At 33.8% G+C, this 24,955-nt stretch overlaps 12 protein-coding genes across 12 annotated transcripts; 2 read left to right on the top strand and 10 right to left on the bottom strand.

Moving 5' to 3' along the window:
• Positions 1 to 15: 15 nt before the first annotated feature.
• Positions 16 to 3,322, bottom strand: CAPN7 (Calpain family cysteine protease family protein; the record flags this gene model as incomplete). Its single annotated transcript, XM_759207.2, has 4 exons — positions 2,177 to 3,322; positions 1,975 to 2,144; positions 1,197 to 1,893; positions 16 to 1,061 (listed from the first exon to the last, which is right to left on the bottom strand). The coding sequence occupies exons 1-4, from the start codon at positions 3,126 to 3,128 to the stop codon at positions 16 to 18; spliced, it is 2,865 nt and encodes a 954-aa protein (XP_764300.1). The 5' UTR covers positions 3,129 to 3,322.
• Positions 3,323 to 3,481: 159 nt separating this feature from the next.
• Positions 3,482 to 5,531, top strand: RIN1 (TIP49 C-terminus family protein). Its single transcript, XM_759206.2, has 6 exons — positions 3,482 to 3,951; positions 4,016 to 4,492; positions 4,526 to 4,686; positions 4,760 to 5,008; positions 5,116 to 5,220; positions 5,253 to 5,531. The coding sequence occupies exons 1-6, from the start codon at positions 3,648 to 3,650 to the stop codon at positions 5,511 to 5,513; spliced, it is 1,557 nt and encodes a 518-aa protein (XP_764299.2). The 5' UTR covers positions 3,482 to 3,647; the 3' UTR covers positions 5,514 to 5,531.
• A 5-nt stretch (positions 5,532 to 5,536) lies between these two features.
• On the bottom strand, positions 5,537 to 6,681 carry TpMuguga_04g00662 (putative integral membrane protein). The gene is made up of 4 exons (XM_759205.2): positions 6,457 to 6,681; positions 6,286 to 6,413; positions 5,614 to 6,188; positions 5,537 to 5,575 (listed from the first exon to the last, which is right to left on the bottom strand). Exons 1-4 carry the CDS (start codon positions 6,497 to 6,499, stop codon positions 5,563 to 5,565), a joined length of 759 nt encoding a protein of 252 aa, XP_764298.1. The 5' UTR covers positions 6,500 to 6,681; the 3' UTR covers positions 5,537 to 5,562.
• A 156-nt stretch (positions 6,682 to 6,837) lies between these two features.
• On the bottom strand, positions 6,838 to 8,808 carry RTCB (tRNA-splicing ligase RtcB-like protein; the record flags this gene model as incomplete). The annotated part of the gene is made up of 8 exons (XM_759204.2): positions 8,435 to 8,808; positions 8,164 to 8,391; positions 7,939 to 8,135; positions 7,498 to 7,878; positions 7,227 to 7,440; positions 7,091 to 7,173; positions 6,944 to 7,018; positions 6,838 to 6,906 (listed from the first exon to the last, which is right to left on the bottom strand). The coding sequence occupies exons 1-8, from the start codon at positions 8,709 to 8,711 to the stop codon at positions 6,838 to 6,840; spliced, it is 1,524 nt and encodes a 507-aa protein (XP_764297.1). The 5' UTR covers positions 8,712 to 8,808.
• A 49-nt stretch (positions 8,809 to 8,857) lies between these two features.
• On the bottom strand, positions 8,858 to 10,198 carry scsA (succinyl-CoA synthetase subunit alpha; the record flags this gene model as incomplete). Its single annotated transcript, XM_759203.2, has 7 exons — positions 8,872 to 9,011; positions 9,045 to 9,176; positions 9,254 to 9,415; positions 9,464 to 9,737; positions 9,802 to 9,939; positions 9,991 to 10,095; positions 10,133 to 10,171. 7 exons carry the CDS (start codon positions 10,169 to 10,171, stop codon positions 8,872 to 8,874), a joined length of 990 nt encoding a protein of 329 aa, XP_764296.1.
• Positions 10,199 to 10,363: 165 nt separating this feature from the next.
• On the bottom strand, positions 10,364 to 11,868 carry HD6 (casein kinase II subunit alpha). The gene has a single exon (XM_759202.2). It carries the CDS (start codon positions 11,664 to 11,666, stop codon positions 10,404 to 10,406), a length of 1,263 nt encoding a protein of 420 aa, XP_764295.1. The 5' UTR covers positions 11,667 to 11,868; the 3' UTR covers positions 10,364 to 10,403.
• A 383-nt stretch (positions 11,869 to 12,251) lies between these two features.
• TpMuguga_04g00658 (putative ATPase of the ABC class family protein) lies at positions 12,252 to 15,094 on the top strand. The gene is made up of 13 exons (XM_061306047.1): positions 12,252 to 12,853; positions 12,920 to 13,064; positions 13,093 to 13,463; positions 13,513 to 13,616; positions 13,646 to 13,712; positions 13,743 to 13,828; positions 13,858 to 14,370; positions 14,453 to 14,513; positions 14,546 to 14,726; positions 14,765 to 14,817; positions 14,852 to 14,904; positions 14,936 to 14,965; positions 14,995 to 15,094. The coding sequence occupies exons 1-13, from the start codon at positions 12,349 to 12,351 to the stop codon at positions 15,088 to 15,090; spliced, it is 2,265 nt and encodes a 754-aa protein (XP_061161211.1). The 5' UTR covers positions 12,252 to 12,348; the 3' UTR covers positions 15,091 to 15,094.
• Positions 15,095 to 15,266: 172 nt separating this feature from the next.
• On the bottom strand, positions 15,267 to 16,889 carry TpMuguga_04g00657 (Tpr-like protein). Its single transcript, XM_061306046.1, has one exon. The coding sequence runs from the start codon at positions 16,744 to 16,746 to the stop codon at positions 15,316 to 15,318; it is 1,431 nt and encodes a 476-aa protein (XP_061161210.1). The 5' UTR covers positions 16,747 to 16,889; the 3' UTR covers positions 15,267 to 15,315.
• Positions 16,890 to 17,034: 145 nt separating this feature from the next.
• On the bottom strand, positions 17,035 to 18,709 carry TpMuguga_04g00656 (Tpr-like protein; the record flags this gene model as incomplete). The annotated part of the gene is made up of 1 exon (XM_759199.2): positions 17,035 to 18,709. The coding sequence occupies one exon, from the start codon at positions 18,707 to 18,709 to the stop codon at positions 17,132 to 17,134; it is 1,578 nt and encodes a 525-aa protein (XP_764292.1). The 3' UTR covers positions 17,035 to 17,131.
• Positions 18,710 to 18,825: 116 nt separating this feature from the next.
• TpMuguga_04g00655 (Tpr-like protein) lies at positions 18,826 to 20,767 on the bottom strand. Its single transcript, XM_759198.2, has one exon. The coding sequence runs from the start codon at positions 20,691 to 20,693 to the stop codon at positions 19,191 to 19,193; it is 1,503 nt and encodes a 500-aa protein (XP_764291.1). The 5' UTR covers positions 20,694 to 20,767; the 3' UTR covers positions 18,826 to 19,190.
• A 280-nt stretch (positions 20,768 to 21,047) lies between these two features.
• On the bottom strand, positions 21,048 to 23,048 carry TpMuguga_04g00654 (putative integral membrane protein; the record flags this gene model as incomplete). The annotated part of the gene is made up of 2 exons (XM_759197.1): positions 21,048 to 22,513; positions 22,739 to 23,048. The coding sequence occupies 2 exons, from the start codon at positions 23,046 to 23,048 to the stop codon at positions 21,048 to 21,050; spliced, it is 1,776 nt and encodes a 591-aa protein (XP_764290.1).
• A 369-nt stretch (positions 23,049 to 23,417) lies between these two features.
• On the bottom strand, positions 23,418 to 24,886 carry TpMuguga_04g00653 (putative integral membrane protein; the record flags this gene model as incomplete). The annotated part of the gene is made up of 1 exon (XM_759196.2): positions 23,418 to 24,886. One exon carries the CDS (start codon positions 24,884 to 24,886, stop codon positions 23,435 to 23,437), a length of 1,452 nt encoding a protein of 483 aa, XP_764289.1. The 3' UTR covers positions 23,418 to 23,434.
• Between the last annotated feature and the right edge of the window lie 69 nt (positions 24,887 to 24,955).

The following is a 24,955-nucleotide window of genomic DNA, read 5'->3' as shown; positions in this document are numbered from 1 at the left end:
ATTTAACATAAAAGATTAATGTATTAAGGTAATTGGAAAGTTTGAAATGAAAAATAACTTTTGAAACTTGAATTGGTTTATCGAGACCAAGCGGTACTGTGAATTTGGAAACAATTTGGCGAGTGTGAATGTGACTAGGAGTTCTCTGGTGAATAGGACTTGAGATGAATTTGAGGGCGTTTTACCGTTTTTGGAAATGCCGCCATTCAAATCACTTAACAAACAAAACCTATAACCCAATCCATGTTCCTCGGGGAACAAAGCAGACAATGTGGGATAAAACTGCCCATATGGACCACCACACGAAAAACAGCAGACATCGGAACAGAAATTTAAATCTCCAGCATTTTCGGAGTTACTTTCTATACTGCAACTGCTTAAAGATAAGTTGGGGTAACTTGTGTTAGTTGAGAATAGCACGAATTTGTTATCATTTATGCTGTTCACGTGGATTTTAATTGAGAGCAGTGTGACCTGATCAACAGTGAAGTCAAGGTAATGGCTTGACATCCTCACCACACTTACATGGTAAAAGTTCAGAATTTTATATGAAACAGGTCCTTCTACCAGTTCATCACTTGTTTCATCAATTTTATATTCTCTGTCAACAACCTTAGTTCTGGAATTTAAACCTTCACTGCCTATGTGGTGCAGTTTAATCAGTGGGTACGGAATGGGATAAACGTGTATAGTATCATTCTGTGGCCCTTGAAAGAAAAAATTAAACCTAAAACTGGCCTCTATTCCGTTAAAATTTGACGGAATTAGTGTGTATGTACCTTTCTTAAAGTAACCCTGAATTGAACAGCAGTAGAGCTTATATTCGTTTGAGGATTTGGCTTGTTTTGTTCTCAATGACCTAATTGTTGCTAATCTTCCAAAAAATAACCTCAGGTTTACTGAAATTTCAGAATCTGTTTCCAACAGAATAATAAGGTTAGTATCCCTTTTAATCTCGAGTCGAAATTGCGGATTAGTGAAAAATGACCAAATCTCATTCGGGTTCATTCCGTTATTAAAACTACTCCATCTATAATCATACACCATGTTACTAAACTCACCTAAAACATTATTCCAATATTATTTTAATAAAACATTATCATTCTAATATTATCATTCTAATATTATTATTCTAATATTATTGTAATAAAATATTAATTATACTAAAAAATTATATTAGGGATTATTTATATAACTATATATCTTATTACTTAGGTCTGATAGTGGAAATAACTTGATTGGTTTGTTGGAGTAGGTAATGAGCGTGAAATTGGAATTCTCTTGCATCTTTCTCATGTAGTAACATAACAGCATGATTAAATTAATTGCAGGGGTGTTATTATCTATTTGATGATATCTCCCGTACTTTAGAAGTTGCTCCCTCCTTTCATAATCTGAACAATCTGTTGAACAAATTAGTAACTTGGTCAGTATAATCTCGCTATTATTATACACTCCGTTGATCAGTGGGTTATTTGGTATTATTATTCTATAACTACCCTCGAAAATATGTGTAGCCAAATACTTCATCTTCTCTCCCAGCTTTCTTCTGTTCTGAATCAGCATAGCATAAATCAACACATAATCCCCTTCATCTTCTTCCCTACTTGAGTTTAACACGTTCAATCCAGTTCTATTAGTCATCTTCTTATCCTCCATATCCGTGTTTAAATCTTCATCAGTATGTTCATTTTGAAATGAAAGTAATATCTGTGGATTAAACAGGGATAAATAAGAATCTTCAGGCACTGGAGACCTTATGAAATAGTCATTCCTCCCCCAGTTAAAATGTATTTTATTCACAAATTCAAACGTATCAGTATTCCAACAAAAGTACAAATGTGAAAACCACTTCAATACACTATCCCACTCAATCCAGAATATTCCAGTATCCTATCAAATTATTCAACATTGTGTATATAATATAAATATATGTATAGAAAGTAGTGGGTATAACTAGATGGAAATACTAACACTTGTATTATTATTGTTGGAGGGAAGAATTGAGAGGATCATTGGGTCAATTTCAATTTTTGAGCTAACTTTCCCCCAAGGGTTTTTGAGTAACAACAACTTATGTTTGATTCCAGATACACATAAATCCAATACATTTAATACACTGTATGCATGACCACTTACTATCCCTACACATCAATTGAGAATCTGTGAAAATTACCTGATGAAGCGGAAATACCTTCAATATAAAAGCTATTACTTGTAGCATCATACAACTCATTAGTGCCAAGGCACAATACGCAGTTTTTATTAAAGTTATACAGGATGCATTCCCAGATAGTCTCCCACTTATGAATATTCGTTATATCACTGGGCGAGTCGTACACTTTCTGTTTTATATTATCAGTCATTGATGATTTTGAGTGATCGTTTGGTAGCTTAAAATGAAAAGGAGGAAGCTGTATAATTTCAGGTATCCATCCTGTGAGGTGATAAATATCAACTCCTGGGTTTGTACCCTTGATTGCATATGTATGACCTGATAACCTCACGTTGGCCTTTTCAAACAAAGTTACCCAAAGCTCACTAAAATCCTTAGAGTGTGCACAAAGTAAAGTATCATCACTTCTAACGGGGACCCAGTCGTCAATAAACATACACCTTGAACACCCGTTAAAGAATATCCTAACTCCAACTGCTATCTTGTACCCTCCAAAGTAATTAATACACTCTTCTGGGTACCCCAAACTCATCAGATTAAGACCCGTTTTTTCCAAATCTATCAACTTTATCTTGTCAGTCAGGACTGAAACACCGGAAATCTTCTCATAATCTGCTAAGCTTGAAAGACTAGAAACTGTCGAGCAATCTCCTACGTAGCCTTGAAGTATCCTTTCTGAACTTGGGGCTGAGTTAAAGAATGTTAACTGGTCACACAGTTCAAAGTACCTAACCCAGCGTGAAAATCGCTTTTTTTGTCTTGTGTTCAGTTCCATTAAGCCTGATGGGTCCTGCCACAAATCTCCCAAATGGATTAGTTCGTTCAAATACTTGTGATCTTTTGTCGTAAACTCAACGACGTGGTCCCATGGAGGAATGAAACACCCGTCCACGAAGCTGCTAAACTTCTCATACCTTTCTCCGGGGTCATCCTCTGAAACTTGATGTTTCATTTTATGTTAAAATTATCAACCTTGGCCATTATTTCGGCCACATTTGTAATATTGATAAGTATACTGAACGTATTTGCGATTATACTAAAATATTATAGTTGCTCTTTAAAATTCATACTATTTTACAAATTTTACTTAATATTCATTGGTAACAATAGCTATTAACACACTGTAAATGCAAATTCAGGTTAGAATTAGCGATTAAAACAGGAAACAATTTAGAAAACCAGTTTTCAGACGAAAAGAAATAAATAAATTAATCAAAATTCAAATTATTAGGGAATAAAGTACAAAATATTAAATGTAACGAAAACTCAGATATATGTAATTTTAAAACAAAATTATGGTTATTTAATTAAACTAACAATTGTATATTTATGAAAATTAAAAAATTACATATACAAATGAACAAGAAGACTATTATACAGATAAATAAAAATGCTTACTGTTTTTTTCTCGAGAATGTCATCACCATAGAGGAAATTATTATAAAAAATATTCCCCAAAAGAATATAAATAATGGAAATTTCAAACGATTCCAGCAGTACTATTACTGAAATAAAATCAAATACCTTAAATAAAAAAGGTTTTGGCCTGACTAAGGAGAGAATCTCAGTCCACAGTCACATTAAGGGTCTTGGCGTTCATCCTTCTGTTTTTAATCTCGACACATCTAAGTTAAATTATGACGGAAAAGACGACCCTAAATTATTAAGTGATTACGAAAATTGTTTTAATCCGGATTGTGGCTTAATTGGTCAATTTAAGGCCAGGGAGGCCGCACTGATTGCCGTTGACATGATAAAATCCAAAAAGATGGCAGGTATCCATCTTAAACATCTTTTTACACCCAGTTATATATACTTCGTTTAATTTTAATTTTTTAGGCAAAGCTCTGCTCCTGGCTGGGCCAAGTGGTAGTGGCAAGACTGCTCTTGCCATGGGTATCGCTAGAGAATTGAGCACAAGTGCTCCATTCACAATCTTATCAAGTACTGAAGTATTTAGCACTGAGGTTAAAAAAACTGAGATTTTAAATGAAGCTGTCAGAAAGTCGATTCATATAGTAATTAAGGACGAGAAACAGATTTACGAAGGTGAAGTTACAGAGCTAACACCCGAAGAAGTTGAGAATCCAACTGGAGGATTTGGTATCCTATTAGTCAACATTACATACAAACACATATATAACTTAATTTTAGTAATTATAATGTTATTTATAGCCAAATGTATTAATGGAGTACTGGTAACCTTGAAGACTGTTAAAGGATCAAAAACCCTTAGACTAGCACCTCAAGTTCATGAACAACTTGTCAAGGAGAAGGTTTCAATAGGAGATGTTATATTCATAGAATCAGGCTCAGGTAATTTTCTACCATAATAACTCTATGTTTTAGGCCAAGTTAGGAGATGCGGGAGGTGTGATGTTTATTCTACTGAATTTGACTTGGAAGTTGAGGAGTATGTTCCACTTCCAAAGGGCGATGTTCTTAAACAGAAACAAGTTGTCCAGGAGGTTTCGCTGAATGATCTTGATATGGCAAATTCAAATCCATCAGTACCCATTAACCATCTATTTAACCTAAACTTAATTTACGCATGTGTTAACAAAGTTTATAAAAATTTATTAGGGTGGAAGTGATATAGTTACAGTGCTTAACCAATATTTGAGGCCTAAACGTACTGAAATGACTGACAAGTTGAGACTTGAGGTTAACAAGGCAGTGAACAAGTACGTAGACCTGGGAATCGCAGAAGTAATACCTGGGGTATTATACATTGACGAGGTCCACATGTTTGATATTGAGTGTTTCACATACTTAAGCAAGGTTATGGAATCCCCTCTATCTCCAATTATCATCCTCTCAACCAATCGTGGAGTAACTATTCATACAGTTATTTATCAACACTACTTGGTTATATTTCAACACTACTTGGTTATCTATTCATATCCCACTGCTACCTACGCTCTTATAATGCTGTGTAGATAAGTAGTGTTCGAGGAAGTGATTTTATAGAGGCGCATGGGATCCCGGCAGATTTATTGGACCGTCTGCTCATTATAAAAACAGTTCCATACACAATACATGAGGTAATTTAACTCTCCCACTCACTAGTTTCTAGATGGTGCAAATATTAAAAATAAGGAGTAAAGTCGAGAATGTACCCATTAGTGACCAGGGTTTGAAAAGACTAGGTGAAATCGGCTTAAACTCTAGTCTTAGGTATTGCATTCAGCTGATATCTCCGTCCAATGTCCTGAGGAATCTTGAGGAAAAGTCGACTGTTGAGGCTAAACATATAGATGAGGCAGACTCGCTATTCATGGATTCCAAAACCTCAGCACAGAGAATTGTGGAGCAGTCTGACCTGTTCATTTCATAATTTATTACAATACTTAACATGTATTATGGAGTGTAGTTGATTAGTGGTGTTAGTTGTATATCCTGTAAAAGGGTGAATAGGGCATAAAGAGATAAGTTACCCTGTGATTTCAGACATTTCGCTCTGCATCTGCATAGTGAGTCTCGCGAACTTGGTGTTCATGCTTAAGTCGGTGTGGTTTTTGATGACAGCTCTGTCAATTGAGGAGTAGCTGTAACCAAACTTGTCCTGGACTTTGGCTGAGATTAATGCCTGGAGAGCAACTGTGAGTGCCTTCTTATCCAAGGAGTCCTTGTTCGGCATCTTCCTGTACGAAGATACCATCTTACCTAGCTCTGAGAGCATGAACTCGTGAACCTTGATGAGTTCGTCGAGAGATATGTTCTCATCGTCACCTTCTGCCGGAGCCATGTTCATTATGTTGAGTATGCACTCCCTGATTGAAGGGTCGTTTTGGTACTTGTCAACCAGGTGATCAAGGTCAAAGAGCGTTAACCCTCTTGATTCCAAAGGGTCGTTTGGAATTGCTGGTAGCGCTCTTTGGTACACTTCAAGAATTTTTGAAGGTAGTTTGCCGGTCAATAGGTCATCAACTAGTGACGCCATCAAGTTCTTAGTTTCATCTTGACTATCAGCAATCTTTTTCAATAAATCAAAACATTCCTTTCTTGTCATCTGCAAAATTATATGTTATTATATATAAAATGGAATAACTATATAGTTATATATTAGAACTATATCCATGTATGTATGACTGTGTTATTGTTAGTACCTTCTCTACTCTACTAGTTGACATTGTAGAGGAGTTGAAAGTCTGTTTATATGAGTCGTATTCTTCCTCTTCTTCATCGTCGTTCTTAAAAACGAAATAAAGCAAAACAGCCGCTGCAGCAACAACGCCTAAAAGTTCATATATTAGGTAAGTATGACTAATATTTGGTACCGGATGCGATAGCAGTCTTCGCCCAATTGACTTTGATGGCCATATTTATATATACTTGATTTTATGTTACAACTCTTGGTTATTTTACAAAACTAGCAAACTAGCATGATTCTAGAGATTACAACTTTCTCGGTAAAATGGATATGAAAAATTCAGAAATAATTCCAGTAAGTAAAAATTTAAATAAGCGAGTAGATTCTAAACTCAAACACATTAAATTCTAGTAAGGAACCGTGTAATCGACTACATACGGCACCAAGTAATGGGGGGAACCTCAATAGAAAAGAGATAAATAATACGAAAATCCGGATTAAAGATTTAATAATAAAATAGAAAATGCGTATTAAAAATTATTCATGAAATTAAAATCTGGGCTGAGATTCACCCCTTAATGACTGCCACTGGTCTTAGTTTAACACATTTTTTCGAGATTCCGGAATCGTGACAAGTCTAATTTTAAATTTATAAATTTTATGTTTAGATTTACCTGGACGACTTCTGACACATCCTTATAGGACTCTGGTGCCTCCTCTGTCACCAACTTAGGTGATGCCACTCTTATCTAAAAATAATATTAATTACCTTTAGATTCCACTTTATTAATAGCTTATTATAATATTTATAGTAGTCTTACCGAGATTCCTTTTTCTTTTAAATTGTTTAATACTTCATTATAGTCCAGTATCCGTCTACTCTTATTTCTACTCAATGTCCTCCCTAAAGTATATATACAGTTTAGTTATATGATTTTATATCCTATTAATACACACCTGATCCATGACAAGTTGACCCTAGTGTTAAATCCATAGCTAGTTGTGTTCCTGTTAGAACATAGGAACATGTTCCCATGGTCCCTCCAACCAGTACTGGCTGACCTATGTGCTGAAAGTCTGCTGATATTAGAGGATGATATGGCGGAAATGCCCTGGTTGAGCCTTTTCTATGTAGTAGCAACCTCTTCAATTTACCATCCACAATGTGATCCTACATTAAATAATTATATAACCTTTGGAAAGTGAGATGAATATTTAAGTGCATTACCTCAATTTTGGCGATATTATGTGAAACGTCATAGACTACGTGCATATCCAAGTCATCGGCAGATTCTTTCAGAACCTCCTCAAATGCTTTTCTTGTCAAATGTGTCATAACACTCCTGTTAACCCAGGCATAGTTAGAAGCTGCCGCCATACCCTTGAGGTATTTTTTCCCCTCATCCGAGTTAATTCTTGCACAGGCCAACTGCTTATCATTAACTTTAATTTTTGACTTGTTTAAGCTATTTTCCATATCCACAAGTGCATCCGAAGCTACTTGGTGACCCAAACCCCTCGAACCACTGTGTGTCATAATACACACCTGGCCAATCCTGTCAATTCCCATAACCTTAGCACTGTACTCGTCATATATTTCCTCAACAACCTATAAAATTTAAATAACGGAATTTAAAAATTTTCTATAAATATTTGAATAAATTAATACTTGAACTTCTCCGTAGTGATTTCCAGCACCAAGTGTTCCAATTTGGGATAAACCTCTTTTTTTAGCTCTATATGATACAACAGTTGGATCAGCTTGAATCATACGGCCAAAATCTTCACAGTGTTCCTTATCTTCTGCCCAGGAGTAACCAGAACATACAGACCAGTCCATTCCGTACTCCAAAATGTTATCTAAATCTAGAAATCTTAAGATAATGTAATTTACCTCCATAATCACAGGGTATTTTACCCTGACAGCCGACTCCGACTGGGATTAAATCAAACAGCTTTTGAACCAGTTGTTCTTTTATTGGTTCAATATCTTTATATAGTAAATTAGTTCTCAGCAAGCGAACTCCGCAGTTTATATCAAATCCAACACCGCCTGGAGATACTATAGAGTTACAGTTATCCATGTCAAAGGCTGCTACATTTCCAATAGAGAATCCATAACCTAAAAATCATAGTTAATTGAATTGAGTTAGGGGTAAAAATACCTGAATGGGCATCTGGGAGTGCAATGCTACTCTTAACTATGCCTGGTAAGGCTGCCACATTTGCAAGCTGTTTCAGTGCTGGTAGAAATGACCCTGGGTCATCTGTAAACTGCTTTAATTCATCAAATAACAATTTTGAGAGGTTGTCATTCGCGAATAAGTGCCCTTCCACGTTCATGTTTGGGACAAAGCCCTTCTTGATTATGAAAAGGTTCTTCACATCATCGCTTTTCTGAATAAAATCAAGTTGATCTTCATATTTATATGTTTTGGTCATTATTATATCTTTTATTACAATTTTCAATGTATTCCTTATTCAAAAATTATCATTTTATTTAAAAACACGAATCAATAATAAATTTAAAGAAATTAATTTTAAATAAAGGGAAAATAAGGAATAAATGTGTATAAGAATCCCCCACTGGTAGAATAAAAGATTACTTCTTCTTAAGTGCGTTGAACATTGCTAAACCCATTTCAGCTGGGCTGTTTGGTACCACTACTCCTGCGTCTCTGAGAGCCTCAATCTTACCATGTGCTGTGCCTTTGTTACCACTGATTATTGCTCCAGCGTGGCCTAAGAAATTCCAGTTATTTAACTTAAAACTACCCATTCTTTTTCCTGGAGGAGCTGATATTCCTGCTATTATTGCCACTACTGGCTTATCTGTTGGATTAGCTTTAATCCAGTCTGCTACGTCTTCTTCTGCTGTTCCTCCGATCTCCCCGATGATTAAAATACCTAATAATTTTGCGAAAATCGTACAAGAATATTTAATTCAATTTGTAAAAAATATTTAGTAAGATGTGTAAACAAACCTTTGGTTTCAGGATTTTTTACAAATTTTTTCATGGCGTCTGTAAAAGTAATTCCCCCAAATGGGTCGCCTCCTATACCAATGCAGACTGATTGGCCGAGTCCTATTTCAGTTGTTTGTGTTACAGCTTCATATGTTAGTGTTCCGCTCCTGCTTATTATTCCTAAAATATTATTAGTTTGTGATGTGTGAAATACTAGTTATTGCGTACCTACTACACCCTTTTTGTGAATATGCCCTGGCATTATTCCTATTTTACACTCCTCTGGCTTTATTATTCCTGGACAATTAGGCCCTATCAAGGTAGTTTTACAGTACGGGTCCTTAAGGAGTGTTTTCACTTTTACCATATCGTGTTGTGGTATACCTTCAGTTATGCAAATTACTAATGGTAATTCAGCTTCTATTGCTTCAACTATTGCATCTGCAGCTCCTGGTGGAGGTACATAAATCACTGAGGCATCGGCTCCTGTCTCTTTTTTTGCCTACAAATAATTTATTATTCCCACAAATAGGGAAAAATATTAGATATTTATATATATTTTATACCTCAGAAACGGAAGAGAATATTGGTAGGGTGTGTTTATCGTCGAGTGATTTCCATGAGGATCCGCCCTTCTTGGGGTTAACTCCTCCTACAAATTTGGTTCCGTAGTATTTCAGACATTCAGTTGTGTGGAAGGAGGCCTATGTGTTTAAATGTAAAAGTTTGAAGGAATATTTAAATAATTAAAGTACCTGTTTCCCAGTTAAACCTTGACAAATTATTTTCGTATCTTTGTCTATATACACCTTGTTACTGGAGAACTCTCTCCTAAAATTGCTCGAGAATTTCGTCAATCTCTAAAAATTGTGTAAAATTTATCAATTTTAAACAAACCTTTGGGAGACCGACATACTTAAGTATATTTATAACCATTTATAAGTGTTTTTATTTAATTTAATTAAAAAATAAATTAATTTGTTTTGGATAAACACATTTCATTCCGCCACACTTTTCTGAATAAAAACACATTCCCCGTGAAAGACATTTTAACTCACAAATTTCATAATTTATTAAATTATATTCTCAAAAATGTGTTTTATTAATTTAAAACTAGAATAATAAATATAATTTATTAGAATACATTAAACTGTCGTTAAATTCAGAATTAAACTGAGTTGTTTTTGATTTCGTTAAAGAAAGGGTGTTCCATTGCCTCGAGCGGTGTGATTCTCTTGGTATGGTCATAAACTAACATGCGATCCAGCAGGTCCATGACCTCAGGTGATACCAGGTGTTGATTTTCATGGTGTACGAACTTGGTCCAGGGTTTCTTGGAGTGATTTCCTAAAATTTCCTGGTATGCAGGTGCGAATTTAAGTCCGTATTTCTCAAAGTATCGGTGTAAATCTTCTGTTCCTAGTACCTTGGCTATTTTCACCAGCTGATCATAGTTATCATGACCATAGAAAAATGGCTCCTTCTTGAAAATGATACCCGCTAGCATACACCCTATGCTCCATATATCGAGGCTGTAGTCGTAGTACCTCATGTCAACCAGCAATTCCGGACCCTTGTAGTACCTTGTTGCAACCCTAACACTATATTCTTGTTCTGGGTGGTAAAACTCAGCTAATCCCCAGTCAATTAGCCTTAGTATTTTCTTTTCATGATCTATCATAACGTTGTGCGGTTTTATATCTCTGTGCATAATGCCTTGACTGTGACAGTAATTCATGGCCTTCAATAACTGGTAAATATAGTACTTTATGTCCTGTATACTTAGGGTTGGGTACAAGGTTTTGAAATCTGTATTATTTACATGTTCAAAAATTAGCGAGGGTGTTCTGCTTTGAGGGTCTTTTACAATATCGAGTAACTTTATTATATTTGGACCTCCTCTTAGGTTCTGTAGAATCTTAATCTCTCTCTTGATTTTCTTCTTCTTTACAGGCTTTAGGATTTTTATTACGCATTTATCCTTCGTTACTGTATTTATTCCCTCAAAAACTTCACTGAACTTCCCTCTTCCGATCTTCCTGACTATCTCGTATGAGTCAGGTACATTCCACTTTAGTGTTATATTCTCGTAATCCCAATACTCAGGTCCCTTTTTACTATTTACATCTGCGTATGTTTTTGGTAATATAATTTTAAGGTCTTTTGCAGGATACTTCCTGCTTTTATCGGTATCAACCAAGTCCATCTGATCCATATTTAGTATTGGCTGATTGAATATACCATTTTCTTCCTTATTTAACTGTAAATAATCTCTTTTTAACCTATAAATAATATCTTTATTATTTATTGGCTTTACAAATGATAAATTGTATTGATTAATATATTTATGAAATTCTATACAGTAGGATTTGTGGATAATGATGGCAAACAGGTATATTATATATTTATAAAATTTATATCTATATATCATACGATTTAAAATTATTTCTTGCCATCATAGCCTTAAAATTACAGTGGATTCTGTCAAGAATCTCTTACCCGGTCCCCACAGGTCATTTCAATTATAAATAACTTTACCTAATTTAGTCTATAATTTTCAATAAAAATTAATCGAAATTTAACTAAATGATATAAACTCTTTTTATAACACTTTTTGAATAAATTTAATACATGATACAGACTTAAAATAAACATGTATTGGGATCAAATTCTATTTATTGTATTATATGTGGTTTCTTATGCTGATTCCAAGATCATAGAATATTTTTACAATAAGTTCGTTTAGAATTTTTCCGAATCAGTAACAATAAATATTTTTATTATTTATATTTGGCCTCAAATCTGTGAATGTGTATCTCATTTTAACCATAATATCATTGTATCCTTCTTATACTTTGTCAAAATATCCACAAATCGTACAATATTTATATTAACTAACAGTATATATTACCAAATACGTCTTCTTCTCCATTAAAGTATAATGTGTAGATTGTTATTAACATTACTGTATGGTGTGATTCTAGTATTGGCTATATCAACCAAGAATAAATAATTAAATATATTAGAATTATTTTAAACCATTTTTATCTTGGTAACTTATATTTTATTATTTTTTCATTTATTTAATCCTTAAGGATGTATATTTTATATAAATGTTTTTATTATACATAAATAATATCAAATTTAAGAGCTCAAAGTTTATATTCTTTCTTTCAAATTTAATACTAATACAATGTTTTTTAAGTTATAATGTAGAATCTTTGTGTAACAATAACATTTTACAATCTTCCTTTAAATTTACCTATATTAACACATCACCAGATACTTTATTTCAACCACACACATCTTACATGAAATATGATAATATAAGACAGGATAAACGAAGGTCCAACCAAGTTGGATCTTTGTCAGATTACGCAGTGAATAAAAAGAAGGGGCTGGGCCCAAAATCAACATCGCGTTGGGGCCGTAGACTGGATAAGGAAGCTGGACACAATTTCGGAAATATCTCAGGAAATGAGGACATTGGCGGTTGTAACCCAGACTACAAGTTCCCAGAATCATTTTTTGACGAGCAGGATGATGGATACTTCTGGCCTCCAAAAAGTGTTATCAAGAAAACTGGGAAATTATACTGGAACCTGAGAGAAAAACAGGGTAACTAACTTACCATTTATATTTCTATCATAATTTAAAATTACATTTAAATATTAAAATTTATAGGTGATCCTTATTCCTCGTATAAAAGACTGCTAGGAGAGTGGACTCTTGATGAAGGAGATATAACGGTGATTTTTGATAGAATACAGTCTGATCCATTTGCTCCTCCATCCAATGTCAGAGTCAGAATACCTCAAGATACAGCAAGGTTTGTTCCAAATGAATATTATTCTTAGGTTCCCCTACGACTTAATGATCCCCAAAATAAGGAACATAGCTTCATGTGACTACATTGCTAGGAGCATCAGTGAAGAATTGACCGCAATGAGTAGGGAATGGGAGTCAAGATCCCTAAAAAAACGAGGATTTCATATTTCAAAGCCCACTCAATACGTACTAGAGAGGAAATCAGTGATTCTCAATAAAGAGTTTGTTGAACTTCGGTTATATGCACATATGCCATCAAACGGTCGTAGAATTGATGGCAAATACGCTGCTAAGCTTTTCACTGACATACTCCCAAAAATTTGTAAAGCTTACTTAAATTTCGAGTCCTACGATAAGGAGCAATTTTACAAACACGTAAAGTGCGTTGAAGACCAGCAACGTATAGTAAAATATTTACGACAATTGTGACATGCATAACTATAATTTAGATTTGAGAAATTCACTGGAGGACTTGGGACTAGTGGCATTTGTTGCTAACGGAGCAATGTTACCCAGAGAAAGCGGAACCAGTGATAAACCTCTGAAATCTCCAGTATCTCTAACAATTTTCATGGTTTTCAGGACCTCAAGTTGTTCAAATCTCCAGCAAACCTCGAAGTGACAATCAAAACTCCTAACAAAGGGGACGGTGAGCATTAGTTAGATTAACCGATTTTAGTAACTGGCATGGGTATTAAGGCTGGAGTCACAGTGATAGTTGGAGGAGGATATCACGGGAAGACAACTCTTCTAGAGTCTCTACAAGTAACTCTTAACTTTTATAATTTATTTAGTTGGGGATTTACAATAAGGTGCCAGGTGATGGGAGGGAGTTTGTCGTAACATCACCAAATTGTGTAAAAATAAGGGCTGAGGACGGCAGGAGTGTTAGAAAACTTGACATCTCGACATTCATTGGTAATTTGCCAAATGGGAAGAGTGGGACTGAATTCACCACTGACGACGCCTCAGGTTCAACGTCTCAAGCTGCCTCAATAGTCGAGTCAATTGAGATGGGAGCAGACCTCCTACTTATTGATGAAGATATCTCAGCCTCAAACTTTATGTACAGAGATAAACTCATGGACCTCCTTGTGTCAAAGGATAAGGAACCCATTACCCCCTTTCTCTCACTTGTTAGACCATTTTATGATAAAATGAACGTTTCCACTATCCTCGTATCGGGTTCTTGTGGCCTTTTTACCACTCAAGCTGACCTAGTACTACAAATGGACGAGTACAGTTGTCTAGATAAAACTCTCGAGGCTAAGTCTTTATTTGAAGAAGCAGTTGATACACTTCCAAAGGTTAAAAATATTAATTCCAACTCTTTATACCTTCATATCCCATGATTAATCACCGATATTTAGTGATTTAATAATTGTTTAGGTTGATTTGACCAAGTTGAAGCTGTTTAGTGGGCTGATCAATTCTCGGTTAATTTCGAAAAGTTGGTAAAACAAACTAATTTACATTCTTTAGGCACCTTTAAAAGAGTAAAGAATAAGATTAAACAACATGGAATTCATAAGATAAAGTATGGAACGGAGGAAATCGACTTAAGTCTTGTTGAGCAGTTGGTTGAGGTTGGCCAAACCTGTACTATAACAAACATTATTACTTACTTGGAAGACCTTTACCACACTCCACAGCACCAAAACAAGTAATTTAACATTTGTTTATTGTTTTAACTGTTTTTAGGACCCTACGTGAGTTATTGGAATCTTTGTACCTCGAGTGGAACAAGAATAAAGGCACGCTTGAAACTCAAGATAATTATTATTTCAGATGCTGGATTCAATGGTCTGGACCAAGTTAATGGATTTAAACACTTTCCATCTGTTAGTTTTCTTTTCTTAGATTTTGATTTAGGGTGATTGCACAATGCCTCGCATATTTGAAGTATTTTACACATAAACAATTATCTTCAGGTTGCCGCTGCAATTAACCGTCTTCGGTCTTTGTTTGTACCAGAATTTGTTGAAAGTAACTATAAACCTCAAGAGAAATTTAAATATACTGATTAATTTACATGCTTATCTAACTCGTATTACAAATTCATTAACATTATCTAATTTATATTCATGAATTCACGTACACCCACATTCGTAAATTCTCAAGGTGGCACTGATCCAGCGAGACTAAGATGTGAGCTGAACATACAAATAAGTAACTAGTTAGAATATAATAATTTTTAAAAATTAAAAACCGATTTAAAAAAATAAAAAAAAATAATAAAAAAACGAAAAAAACTAAATGTATTCCTTGATGTTCATTTGGAAATCCTTTATAAAGTCGCTGAACGCTCCGTGTAAAGATTCCCGAATCCAGTATAGGAACCTAATGAAAGATCCGGTAACTTCTGGAGGAATTGTTGCGAAGGAACGCGTAACATTATATCCTACAGAGATTTTATAAAACAAGAACCCAGTCACATAACCGGAGAATTGGTTCGTCGAGACCACTTTAAGTCCGTTTCCATAGACTTTTCCATTATGCTTAACGTTGGAGACAACTCCAAGATAACCCAGCGATTCGACAAACGCGAAACAGAAGAAGAAAAATACCGCCATCCATAAAACCGATTTTTGTGAGTTTATAATGGCGTTGGAAAGAGCTCCATCTGAGTGGAGTGCTGCGAAGGTTATTATAAATATTACTACACAGGGGATGATGAAAATCCACATTAAGTGCCATCGCCAGGTCCATTTTTCATTGATTGACTTCACTTTAACTTTTAAAAAGTGTATAGCAAATGCCCCCAGGAGTCCCATTGGGATGATGGCCATATTGATTTTGTGGCACTTATCCCTATCCAGGAGTGCATATGGGAGAATTCCAGGCGATATTGTATTCTTTAGCATAATTGAGATTAGACACATCAAGAAAGGTGAGATGCTGTTTCTCAACTGCCTAAAAAAGCCTGGTTCTGGGCCCAGGTTGCCATCATTTGATACAATTTCAATGACCTTACTTTTTGAACCATTAACTGTATATTTGTATGAATTATCAATAGCTTCATTAGTTTGGGTTGATTGTATTGGCTTGCGTTTGAAATTAGTGTAATTTATACAGTAGAAGAACCACATGAAGATGGAAAAGAATGAAATGACAAAAATAATGAAAAAGTGTATCTTCACCATTAGGAATGGACTATTGTATGTTGTGAAGTCCATACTCAGCTGAATTAGAAATACAGAAATCTTTGATATTTTAAAGCAAAGACTTAATAATGATACATACTCTGGCGTCAGAGTGAAGAAGGTGAGTTGGAATAGACCTAGGAAGAGTGACTCTAAGATGAAAATGTTATAAAATCCCAGAGCCAGATTCTTGCAAAAGTACAACAACACAAGAATGATAACTCTCGATACAATTAATAATGTATAAAAAAGCAACGTGAAAAATATGTTATCGTCGCTTATGAACCATTTAAAAATATACACTGCTAAAGATCCTAATAGCAACACAAGGGCACGAAGACTGAACAACTTGCTAAAATATATACCTGTAGTTTCCTTTGGTATGTTAAAGGCGACGGCGAGATGTCTGGAACTCACTGAAACTACCTGTTCAGGTATATACATAGCGAAAGCGAGAAATCCAGCTATAAATTCATAGGTGAATGGATTTTCGCTAAGGAATTGAAAGTGTCTGTGGATTTCCTTATGTTTTAAACCCATCTTGACACAAAAGGCAGATTTTAGTTATAGGGAGGATTACAGTGATAGTTGATCAAAAAGGGCATGTTGAAATATATTAAAGAATAATTTCTATAAAAAATTAAAAATTAAATATTAAACAGCCAAGTAAAACAAAAAACAATATGTTATGATTTAGTGCGAAATGAGCACTTCGTTAAAATTCTTCCCTGTTGGGGTAGAAATCACGTTATCACCTAATGGCCTTAAGGCTTAATTAAAACACCGTTTAACTCTAGAATGTGTATAAATAATGTATTAGAAATTAAAGGAAGTTGCAAGAATATTTAATGATGTTTTATAAACCCGAGATGTCATATTTGGTATATTGAAATTCTCTCGACTAATCTTCACTTTCAAGAAAAAACTAAATGTAATCCCTAATGTTCATTTTGAAATCTTTGAGGAAGTCCATAAAACCGGTTGTTATTGAGTTGTGAACCCAGAACCACAGCTTATAAATGAAGCTGGAATCTTCTGGTGGGTGTCGGTTCGTCATGGTCCTAGTCACGTTGTATCCCACTGCAAACTTGTAAAAAATAAAGGAGCATATTATTCCTGAAATTTGGTTGGTTGCTATGACCTTTAATCCCCTATCAAAGAACCTTCCGCAGTATTTAACGTTTGAAACCACACCTAGGTACCCAGCAGTTTCAACAATTGTATGACATAGATAGAAAACTGTTGACATTGCTAGAACTGTGCCTTCAGAGTTGATAATTCTCTGAGCTAGAGGCCCATTTGTATGTAAAGCTGCAAAGCAAAGGTAGAATATAAAGGCAGGAGGAATGGCAAAGACCCAAAATAGATGCCAGTACCATTTCCATCTCATGTTGATGGAGTCACAATGTATCTTAATTACGTGAACAATTAGTGTACCAATTAGTCCAACGGGAGTTCTATACATGTTTATTGTATGACACTTATCCCTTTCCAGGAGAGAATATGGTAATATACCAGGATACAAAATAGTCTTCATGATTAGTGTTACCAAACACATCATGAAGGGGGAAATACAATTAATCATGTGCCTTAAAAAGCTAGGTTCTGAAAGCCTTAATTTCTCAGGATCCGGTTCCCTTGAATATTTGTATTTAACCATTTCTTTAACCGAGAATCTCTTGGAACCAGTATTCCTATTCTCCTTTTTATTTTCCAATTTATCGAACCTAGTTTCCTTTAGATTTTCCATCTGTTGTTCATTTTTTTCTAACTTATCACCCCTATTCTCTTTATCTTCTGTATTTTCCTCCTGTTCACGAAGATCGTTTCTTACTTTAACTATTGAATAGTAGAACCAGAACACTGTTGAGAGAAAACTGAATATGAAAATAATCCAAAAGTGGATCTTTACCATTAAAAGAGGATTATCAAATACGAACCTGTCCATAATCATTTGTAGGAGAAACAAAGTAATTCTTGAAAGCTTAAAGGTTACTGATAATAGTGATACATACTCTGGTGTCAGAGTATAGAAAGTCATCTGAAACAATCCGAGCGATAAAGCCTCGAGAACATAAAAGTTATAGATATCAAGTGCAGGGTTTTTAGATATATAGACATAAACCAAGAGAAGTAGCCTGGATACAACCATCACGACACAAAACAAAAGCGTGAAAAATATATTATCCTCTGGAACAAACCACTTTATGGCATATGTAATTGAGGAAGCTATTAGGGTTACAAGAGCCCTTAGGCTGTAAAACTTCGTAAAATATATACCTGTTGTCTTTTTAGGAATATTGAAAGCTACTGCAACGTGCCTTGAACTAACCGATATAAACTGTATGGGCATGTGTAGAGTGAACGCCACAAAGCCAACAATGAACGCAAAAATCGAGAATTTCCCATATAACAACCTTGAAAATACTGAAAAGGGGCCTTTAAAGCCCCCGAACCTTTGAGTTAGGGTTTTATGATCTGCTTTCTTCTTTTTAGTAGGCATCTTAGATATTAATTCTACATTATTTCACAGGTTAAATATTTATTTATTTACAATATACTGCATTTAAAAATTAAAAAGAAATCAAAATTTTAAAAATTTAAAACATTTTTGTTTATTCTCCTCTTCCACATTCAAGTGTGTATCTTACACGCATAGTTGTGTGCTTTTCACAAAAACTTTTCACTCTACATTTTTTAAATAAGAAAATAGGGGAAGATTCAAAAATATTTTACAAATTAAAATTTTCGATTATTTTGACCCTTTAATTTTTGTTTTGTTTTGCTTTGTAACCATCTCGAGCTATTCCCGTTAATTACAATAATTCAACATTTATTCTACAGTTTTTATTACTACATAAAGATTTTTTAGTTAATTCATCTGTTAGTTTCAGATTCTATTCAATTTTATACAGTATTCATCTCTTTCTGATTAGATGATTCCATTACATCTTTCAAACACTAATTATTAATTATACATTTGGTTAAATATAATTTTTTATATTTAGTCTGAAGTCATTAACGAAATCTTTACATCCTTCCGTAATGGTTCTGCCAAGCCAGAAACAAAATGCTCCAAAACGACTCATTTTTTCAGTAGAAATGGCTAAAGGAATATCGGACTGCATTATCTTTCTGGTAACACTGTATCCTATTGAGAATTTGTAAAATATGAATCCTGCTATTAAACTTGATATTTGACCCGTTGAGACTATTTTCCTTCCCTTTGAGGTGATTTTCCCGTTTTGCTTCACATTGGATACTATTCCCACGTATCCAGCTGATTCAAGTGTACAGTTGAATAGAAAAAATATTATTCCAATTGCAAAAACAGACCATTTTGCGTTAATGATACCTGAAGAAATACACCCTTTGGAGTGAAGTGCCACGAAAATTATAATTACGATGGTGAATGGAGGAATTCCATTCAACCACATCAAGTTCCATTTCCAGTCCCACCTTCTATCCATCGATTTTACATTCTCTTTCAGTATGTGAATAGTTGTGGTTGCTATTAATGCCATAGGGGTGAGGACCATGTTAATTAAATGGCATTTCTCCCTATCTAAGAGAGAGTATGGGAGTATTCCAGGGTGTATTGTGGTCTTCATCATTATACCTACCAAACACATAAAGTATGGTGATATTTGTTCAAGAAATAGTCCGAAAAAAGTTGGTTCTAATATTTCTAACTCTTCATTTCTGGTATTTGGTGTTTCATCGTCTCTGAAATTAGGTGTTTCCTCATCTCCATCCTCTCCTACTTTAAGAACAAATGATTCATCTCCTAGTTCTGCGAATTCTTCCACTGTTTTTTGCTCCCTTTTCTTCTTTCGATCCGGTTTATTAAAACAAAATGCAAACCACAAACCCGTTGAAATGCATGTTATAACGAATGCAAACCAATATTGTATCTTCACCATTACTAGAGGGTTTTCAAAATTGGCCAGATCCAGGAATATCTGAAGAATGAAGAGAGTTATCCTTGAAAGCTTGAATGAGACGCTTAAAATCGATACATATTCGGCTGTTAGAGAGTAAAATGGCATTTGGAACAGTCCAACAGCTATACCTTCTAGTATGTAACACAGGTATATGGTTAACGGCAGATTCTCTGACGTATGGAGAAAAACCATAAAAATAAACCTGAATAAGAATATCGAAACACAAAATATCGTGGATAGAAGTACATTTTGTCCCTTTGAGGTCATATTAATGATGTAGCTCAGTATGGATGCTGCTAGACTGATGAGTCCTCTGGCGCTTAGTAACTTGGCAAAATATATTCCCGTATTTTCAGCTGGTATTTTAAAAGCTACTGAAATATGTTTAGATGTAACAGATGCTATCTGGATAAACATATGTGCTGAAAATGCATTAAACGCTGCGTAGAATTTTTCATTTACTACTATTTTTTTAATTAACATACAAAACTTCGATAATGCCTCTATTATCGAGGTTCTACATGATCGTTTACACATCTCCATTTTTTTATTTGTTTGCGGTGTATACTTCCATTTGACTTTTGAATGACAGATCTACATAAACTGTTGCAATAATAACAATATTATTGTGTATTTTATATAATAGGATATCAATTATTCTAAACAGGGTTGGAAATAATAAAGTGGGTATTGCATCTCTATAGATCTGTATTTTATGTTCAACTGGATGCTGTATTTTTTAAAATTAATACGTATTATTTAACAGTGTAATAGAATTTGTTGATTCATTATGTTGATTGAATGTGTGTTATCGTTTTGAATATCTCGAGTATGTGTGCAAATACATGTAAGAGTGTTATATGCTAGGCACTAATCTATCATGTATAAAAATTCATATTATATGAATTGGTTTATATTAACTCTAATATCAAATAAAAGATCGTAAAGGAAACGTCTAAATGTTTCTTTCAATGTTAATTTGAAGCCTTCTAGGGGCTGCACATCTAGAAATGTGTAGAACTCTGGAAGGTGATATCCCAAACTAATTCTAGCTTCATTGTAACTTGCAGACAGCTTTAAAGCAATAATTTTGAGATATGTTTGTAAAATGATATTAATTAATACAAGATAAAAATCATCAGGGTGTGCCGAATGAAAATGAACGTGGTTTGAAACTGATACAAAACTGGTTGACTCCATTAGGCCGTGACAAAAGCCTAAAACTGAAGTCATTATTCCAATTTTTGGGGTCGAATCAATAAATGATTTGAAAAAAAATATTTTAGATTGTATAGCTAGAATAGAAAAGACAAACACAATGATTTCTGGGACTAATGCAACCCAAAAAAGCGAGTGTTGCCAAGTCCAAAATCTGTATGACAAACCTTTTGAAGCCATACAAAATGCAGGTATTGTACCAATAAAATGAGCTGTTGATGTTAAGATTACGTTGTGTTTTGAGTCTTCGTCATTTAAAACGCCATGAGGGAGTGTTCCATCAAATAGGAAATGATATATTAGTGTAGTAGGTATAATCATTAAAAACGGAGAGAGCGTCCATAAAAAGTTATTATGTACAATCTTTTTGATTTCTCCATCTAATTCATTTGTTCTATATATTAAACTATTTATTTTTGTCTTTAATTCATTTAATTTTTGCTTTAAAACTTGAATTTTTTCAAACAATTGATCCTTTACTTTATCTATTTCCGATTTTAAAATTTTTATATCATTACTCAATTTAATTAGTGAGTGTATCTCTTTATTTAGTAACAAACTCATTTCCACGTTTTTGTTGTAATAACTCACCATTTCATCGATTTTATCCTTGGTTTTTGTTATATCAGATGTCATTTTGGAATAATTTATTCTGTTCAACAGTGTAATTACCTCATTTTTAAATTTATCTCTATCATTGGGGTTTCCATTTTCAGTCGTAATTAAATCATTATCAGTTCTTGAATCTTTTAATTCTCTTTTTTGTATTGTTTTATCATTAATTTCATCAACAGTATCTGGTTTTTCAGTCCCAGTTGAATCAATCTCAGTATACGGATCTTTTTGTTCACTCGATATAGTAGTTTCTTCATTAATTTCATCTTTTCCATCTGATTTGAGTTTATCCATATCATCCAGTTTTTTATTAACAACCCCTATTATTTGTACACTTTCTTTTAACACTGAAACCAAACTATTTATTTTAGTTTTAACAAAGAATATATATTGGTCGTATTGTTTGGATGGTTCATGATAATGATAGAGATATAGGGGCCATAAGATCAGTGACGTAATTGAAAGTATTGTGCAAATCCAGAAATGGGCTTTAACCATTAAAAAGTGATCAATTGTTTCCGTTCTACTAACTAGAAATTGAATCAATTGTATTATCATTAATAAAAAATAATTAACTGCCTTAATTTCTCCAGAATGGTCAAGAGATAAAGAGATTAACGAAGTCTGGAATAGCCCAAAATAAAAGGCTTCGGCATTTAGTACTATGTATAAATGTAATGATAGCTTCTTAGAGAAATACAGCGTTAACAAGAGAATTGATCTCACAAAACACAATAAAAATAAATAAAAGACACTTAAGCATTCTCTATAAGATTGATATTTCTTTTCTAGTTTAAATCTATCACATATTTTGTAAATACCATATTCCGTCAAACAACCCAGTATTATAAATATACTGCGATAACAATTTAGTTTAGAGTTGTATATTCCCAGATGAATGTGTGGAATGTGCAATGTTTCTAAGAAGTAAAGTGATATGAAACTTAGTTCTGTCTCAAGAAAATATGTAGCAAGGCACACAAAAGCAAGAATTATATCAGGTGCTTTATGAATAATACTATCATTTTCCGCAGTTTCAACTTTTTTAACGCTTTTATCAGACATTTTATTAAAATATTTATCCTATTATTGCTTGTTCTGAAATTCTTTTACTTCATTTTATGATGAAGACATCAATTTAAATATTAAAGGAGGCAAATTAAACAGTGAAAATAAAAACATTAAAGATCACACATCCAATGTAAAAAATAGCACATTAAAGACTATATTTTGATCTATACTGTGTAGATTTGAGTATATTATATCATTGTTTGATATAAATACCCTCATTAAAACATACCTATTATTAGATCCCTTTCGGATTATTGTGTTTTTGATCATACAAAAATAATTTTTAAAGAAATAAAAGGGTCCATCTAGTTATTTATATCTAAATTCAAATAATATATAGAGGATCCATGTATTATTAACGAATAAACATGTGCAAAACATTAAATATATTCCTGAATATTTAGATTAAAGTCATTAAACACGTCCTTGTATGCCCGTTTACATGAAGCTGTGACCCAGTAATATGTTGCTTCAATATTATTCATTCTATATGTCGGATGGAAAACTGTCATTGCATATGCGTTTTCTACTCTACAGCATGCGTAACCCACTCCTATTTTATATGTAAAGTAGCGGCAAACACTTGCCACCAGATTGTGCAATGCCAGGACACTAAGCTTTGTTGGACTGCACTTTGATTGGTAGTAAACATAATTTGCAACTGCGACATAACTAAGTGACTGCATAACATTAGAACAGTACAACAATCCAAGCAAAAGGAATAAAACGCGAATTGGTGACCCCTTTATATATTTTGCAAAACATGTTTCTGAATGAAGCGCTGAAATTGAAACTATAGTTATAATTATCATAGGTACAAAAAGTAGAAGGAAAAACAAATTGTAATTTCCAGGACGTGTTTTAAATTCAGTCCAAAATCCATGAGTCATGTAAATTGTCAGTGAACCTAATACCAAGGCTACAGGTATAAACAAATTTATATTGTGGCAATCATCTCTATTCAGAAGACCGTACGGAAGGATTGACGGGTAAAGAATATTCCTTAATGTAAATATTAAAAATAGGATAACGAATGGGTAACGAACCTTTTTAAGATGGTCTCTAAAGCGTTTTTGGCACCTAAATTTATACATATCCTTCCTATATTCATACTTTTTAAAATTCAGACATTTAAATTGATTATCCTCCTCCTTTTCTTCTTTATCACAATCCAATAAATAAGATTGCCTATTTTCGGCAAGGAAAAGGTAATAGTACCATCCACCACATGAAACCAATGTGAAAAGAATACATAACCAGGCCTGTGATTTAAGAATCATGATAGGCTCATCAAACATACAAAGATCAAATAAGAATTGCATAAATGCAACAAAAACTGATGAAAAATCTAAGAATACTGCAGCTCTTGGAGCAAATTTTGGAATAAGTGAAAAATAGGACATTTGAAAGATACCGAAGAAAAATGCCTCCAGGTTTAAAATGTAATAGGCATGGAGGGCTGGCTTTTGGGATACGTAAAGACACATTACAAAAGCAAATCTAACAAAAAAGATTAAACAAAATGAAAAGAACGACATCCACTCACGTTCTAGGAATCCATAATAATTGACAATACACTCAAGAGCAGAGCCTAAAAATATGAAAGAGGCTCGAAGTCCGTACAATTTACTAAGATAGATACCAATATTCTGATCAGGGACTTTAAAAGCAACTGCAATGTGCCTTGAGCAAATACTTAAAAGATGAATTATAATAAATGAACTAAATGAAGCAAGCCCAGAAAGTAATTCCGGAAGCCAATTACTCTTAAAATGACTAGGGTTTGTAAATCCTTTGGTGAATTCAGACCAATCAAACATTTCTGAGCCCATTCTTTAAGATTATTATTGAATGTGCGATAAAAGAGGGACTCTTAGGGAGAAATATGATGTACAAATATC

This window comes from Theileria parva (assembly GCF_000165365.1).
Source record: "Theileria parva strain Muguga chromosome 4 map unlocalized ctg_529, whole genome shotgun sequence".
NCBI lineage: Eukaryota > Apicomplexa > Aconoidasida > Piroplasmida > Theileriidae > Theileria > Theileria parva.
Note: the sequence above shows the minus strand (reverse complement) of the source record. Positions and strands in the feature narration are given on the sequence as shown.

Bases quoted from the DNA above. Each gene is read 5' to 3' on its own strand.
- TpMuguga_04g00658 (XM_061306047.1), top strand. From the start codon at position 12,349: ATGTTTTTATTATACATAAATAATATCAAATTTAAGAGCTCAAAGTTT. The intron at 14,514-14,545 runs GTTGGTAAAACA...TACATTCTTTAG, and splicing joins TTCTCGGTTAATTTCGAAAA to GCACCTTTAAAAGAGTAAAG. The intron at 14,727-14,764 runs GTAATTTAACAT...AACTGTTTTTAG, and splicing joins ACTCCACAGCACCAAAACAA to GACCCTACGTGAGTTATTGG.
- TpMuguga_04g00662 (XM_759205.2), bottom strand. From the start codon at position 6,499: ATGGCCATCAAAGTCAATTGGGCGAAGACTGCTATCGCATCCG. The intron at 6,414-6,456 runs GTACCAAATATT...ATGAACTTTTAG, and splicing joins GAAGACTGCTATCGCATCCG to GCGTTGTTGCTGCAGCGGCT. The intron at 6,189-6,285 runs GTACTAACAATA...ATAATTTTGCAG, and splicing joins CAACTAGTAGAGTAGAGAAG to ATGACAAGAAAGGAATGTTT.
- HD6 (XM_759202.2), bottom strand. From the start codon at position 11,666: ATGATATATAGATATAAATTTTATAAATATATAATATACCTGTTTGCC.
- TpMuguga_04g00657 (XM_061306046.1), bottom strand. From the start codon at position 16,746: ATGGGTTTAAAACATAAGGAAATCCACAGACACTTTCAATTCCTTAGC.
- RIN1 (XM_759206.2), top strand. From the start codon at position 3,648: ATGGAAATTTCAAACGATTCCAGCAGTACTATTACTGAAATAAAATCA. The intron at 3,952-4,015 runs GTATCCATCTTA...TTAATTTTTTAG, and splicing joins AAAATCCAAAAAGATGGCAG to GCAAAGCTCTGCTCCTGGCT. The intron at 5,221-5,252 runs GTAATTTAACTC...ACTAGTTTCTAG, and splicing joins TTCCATACACAATACATGAG to ATGGTGCAAATATTAAAAAT.
- TpMuguga_04g00655 (XM_759198.2), bottom strand. From the start codon at position 20,693: ATGGAGATGTGTAAACGATCATGTAGAACCTCGATAATAGAGGCATTA.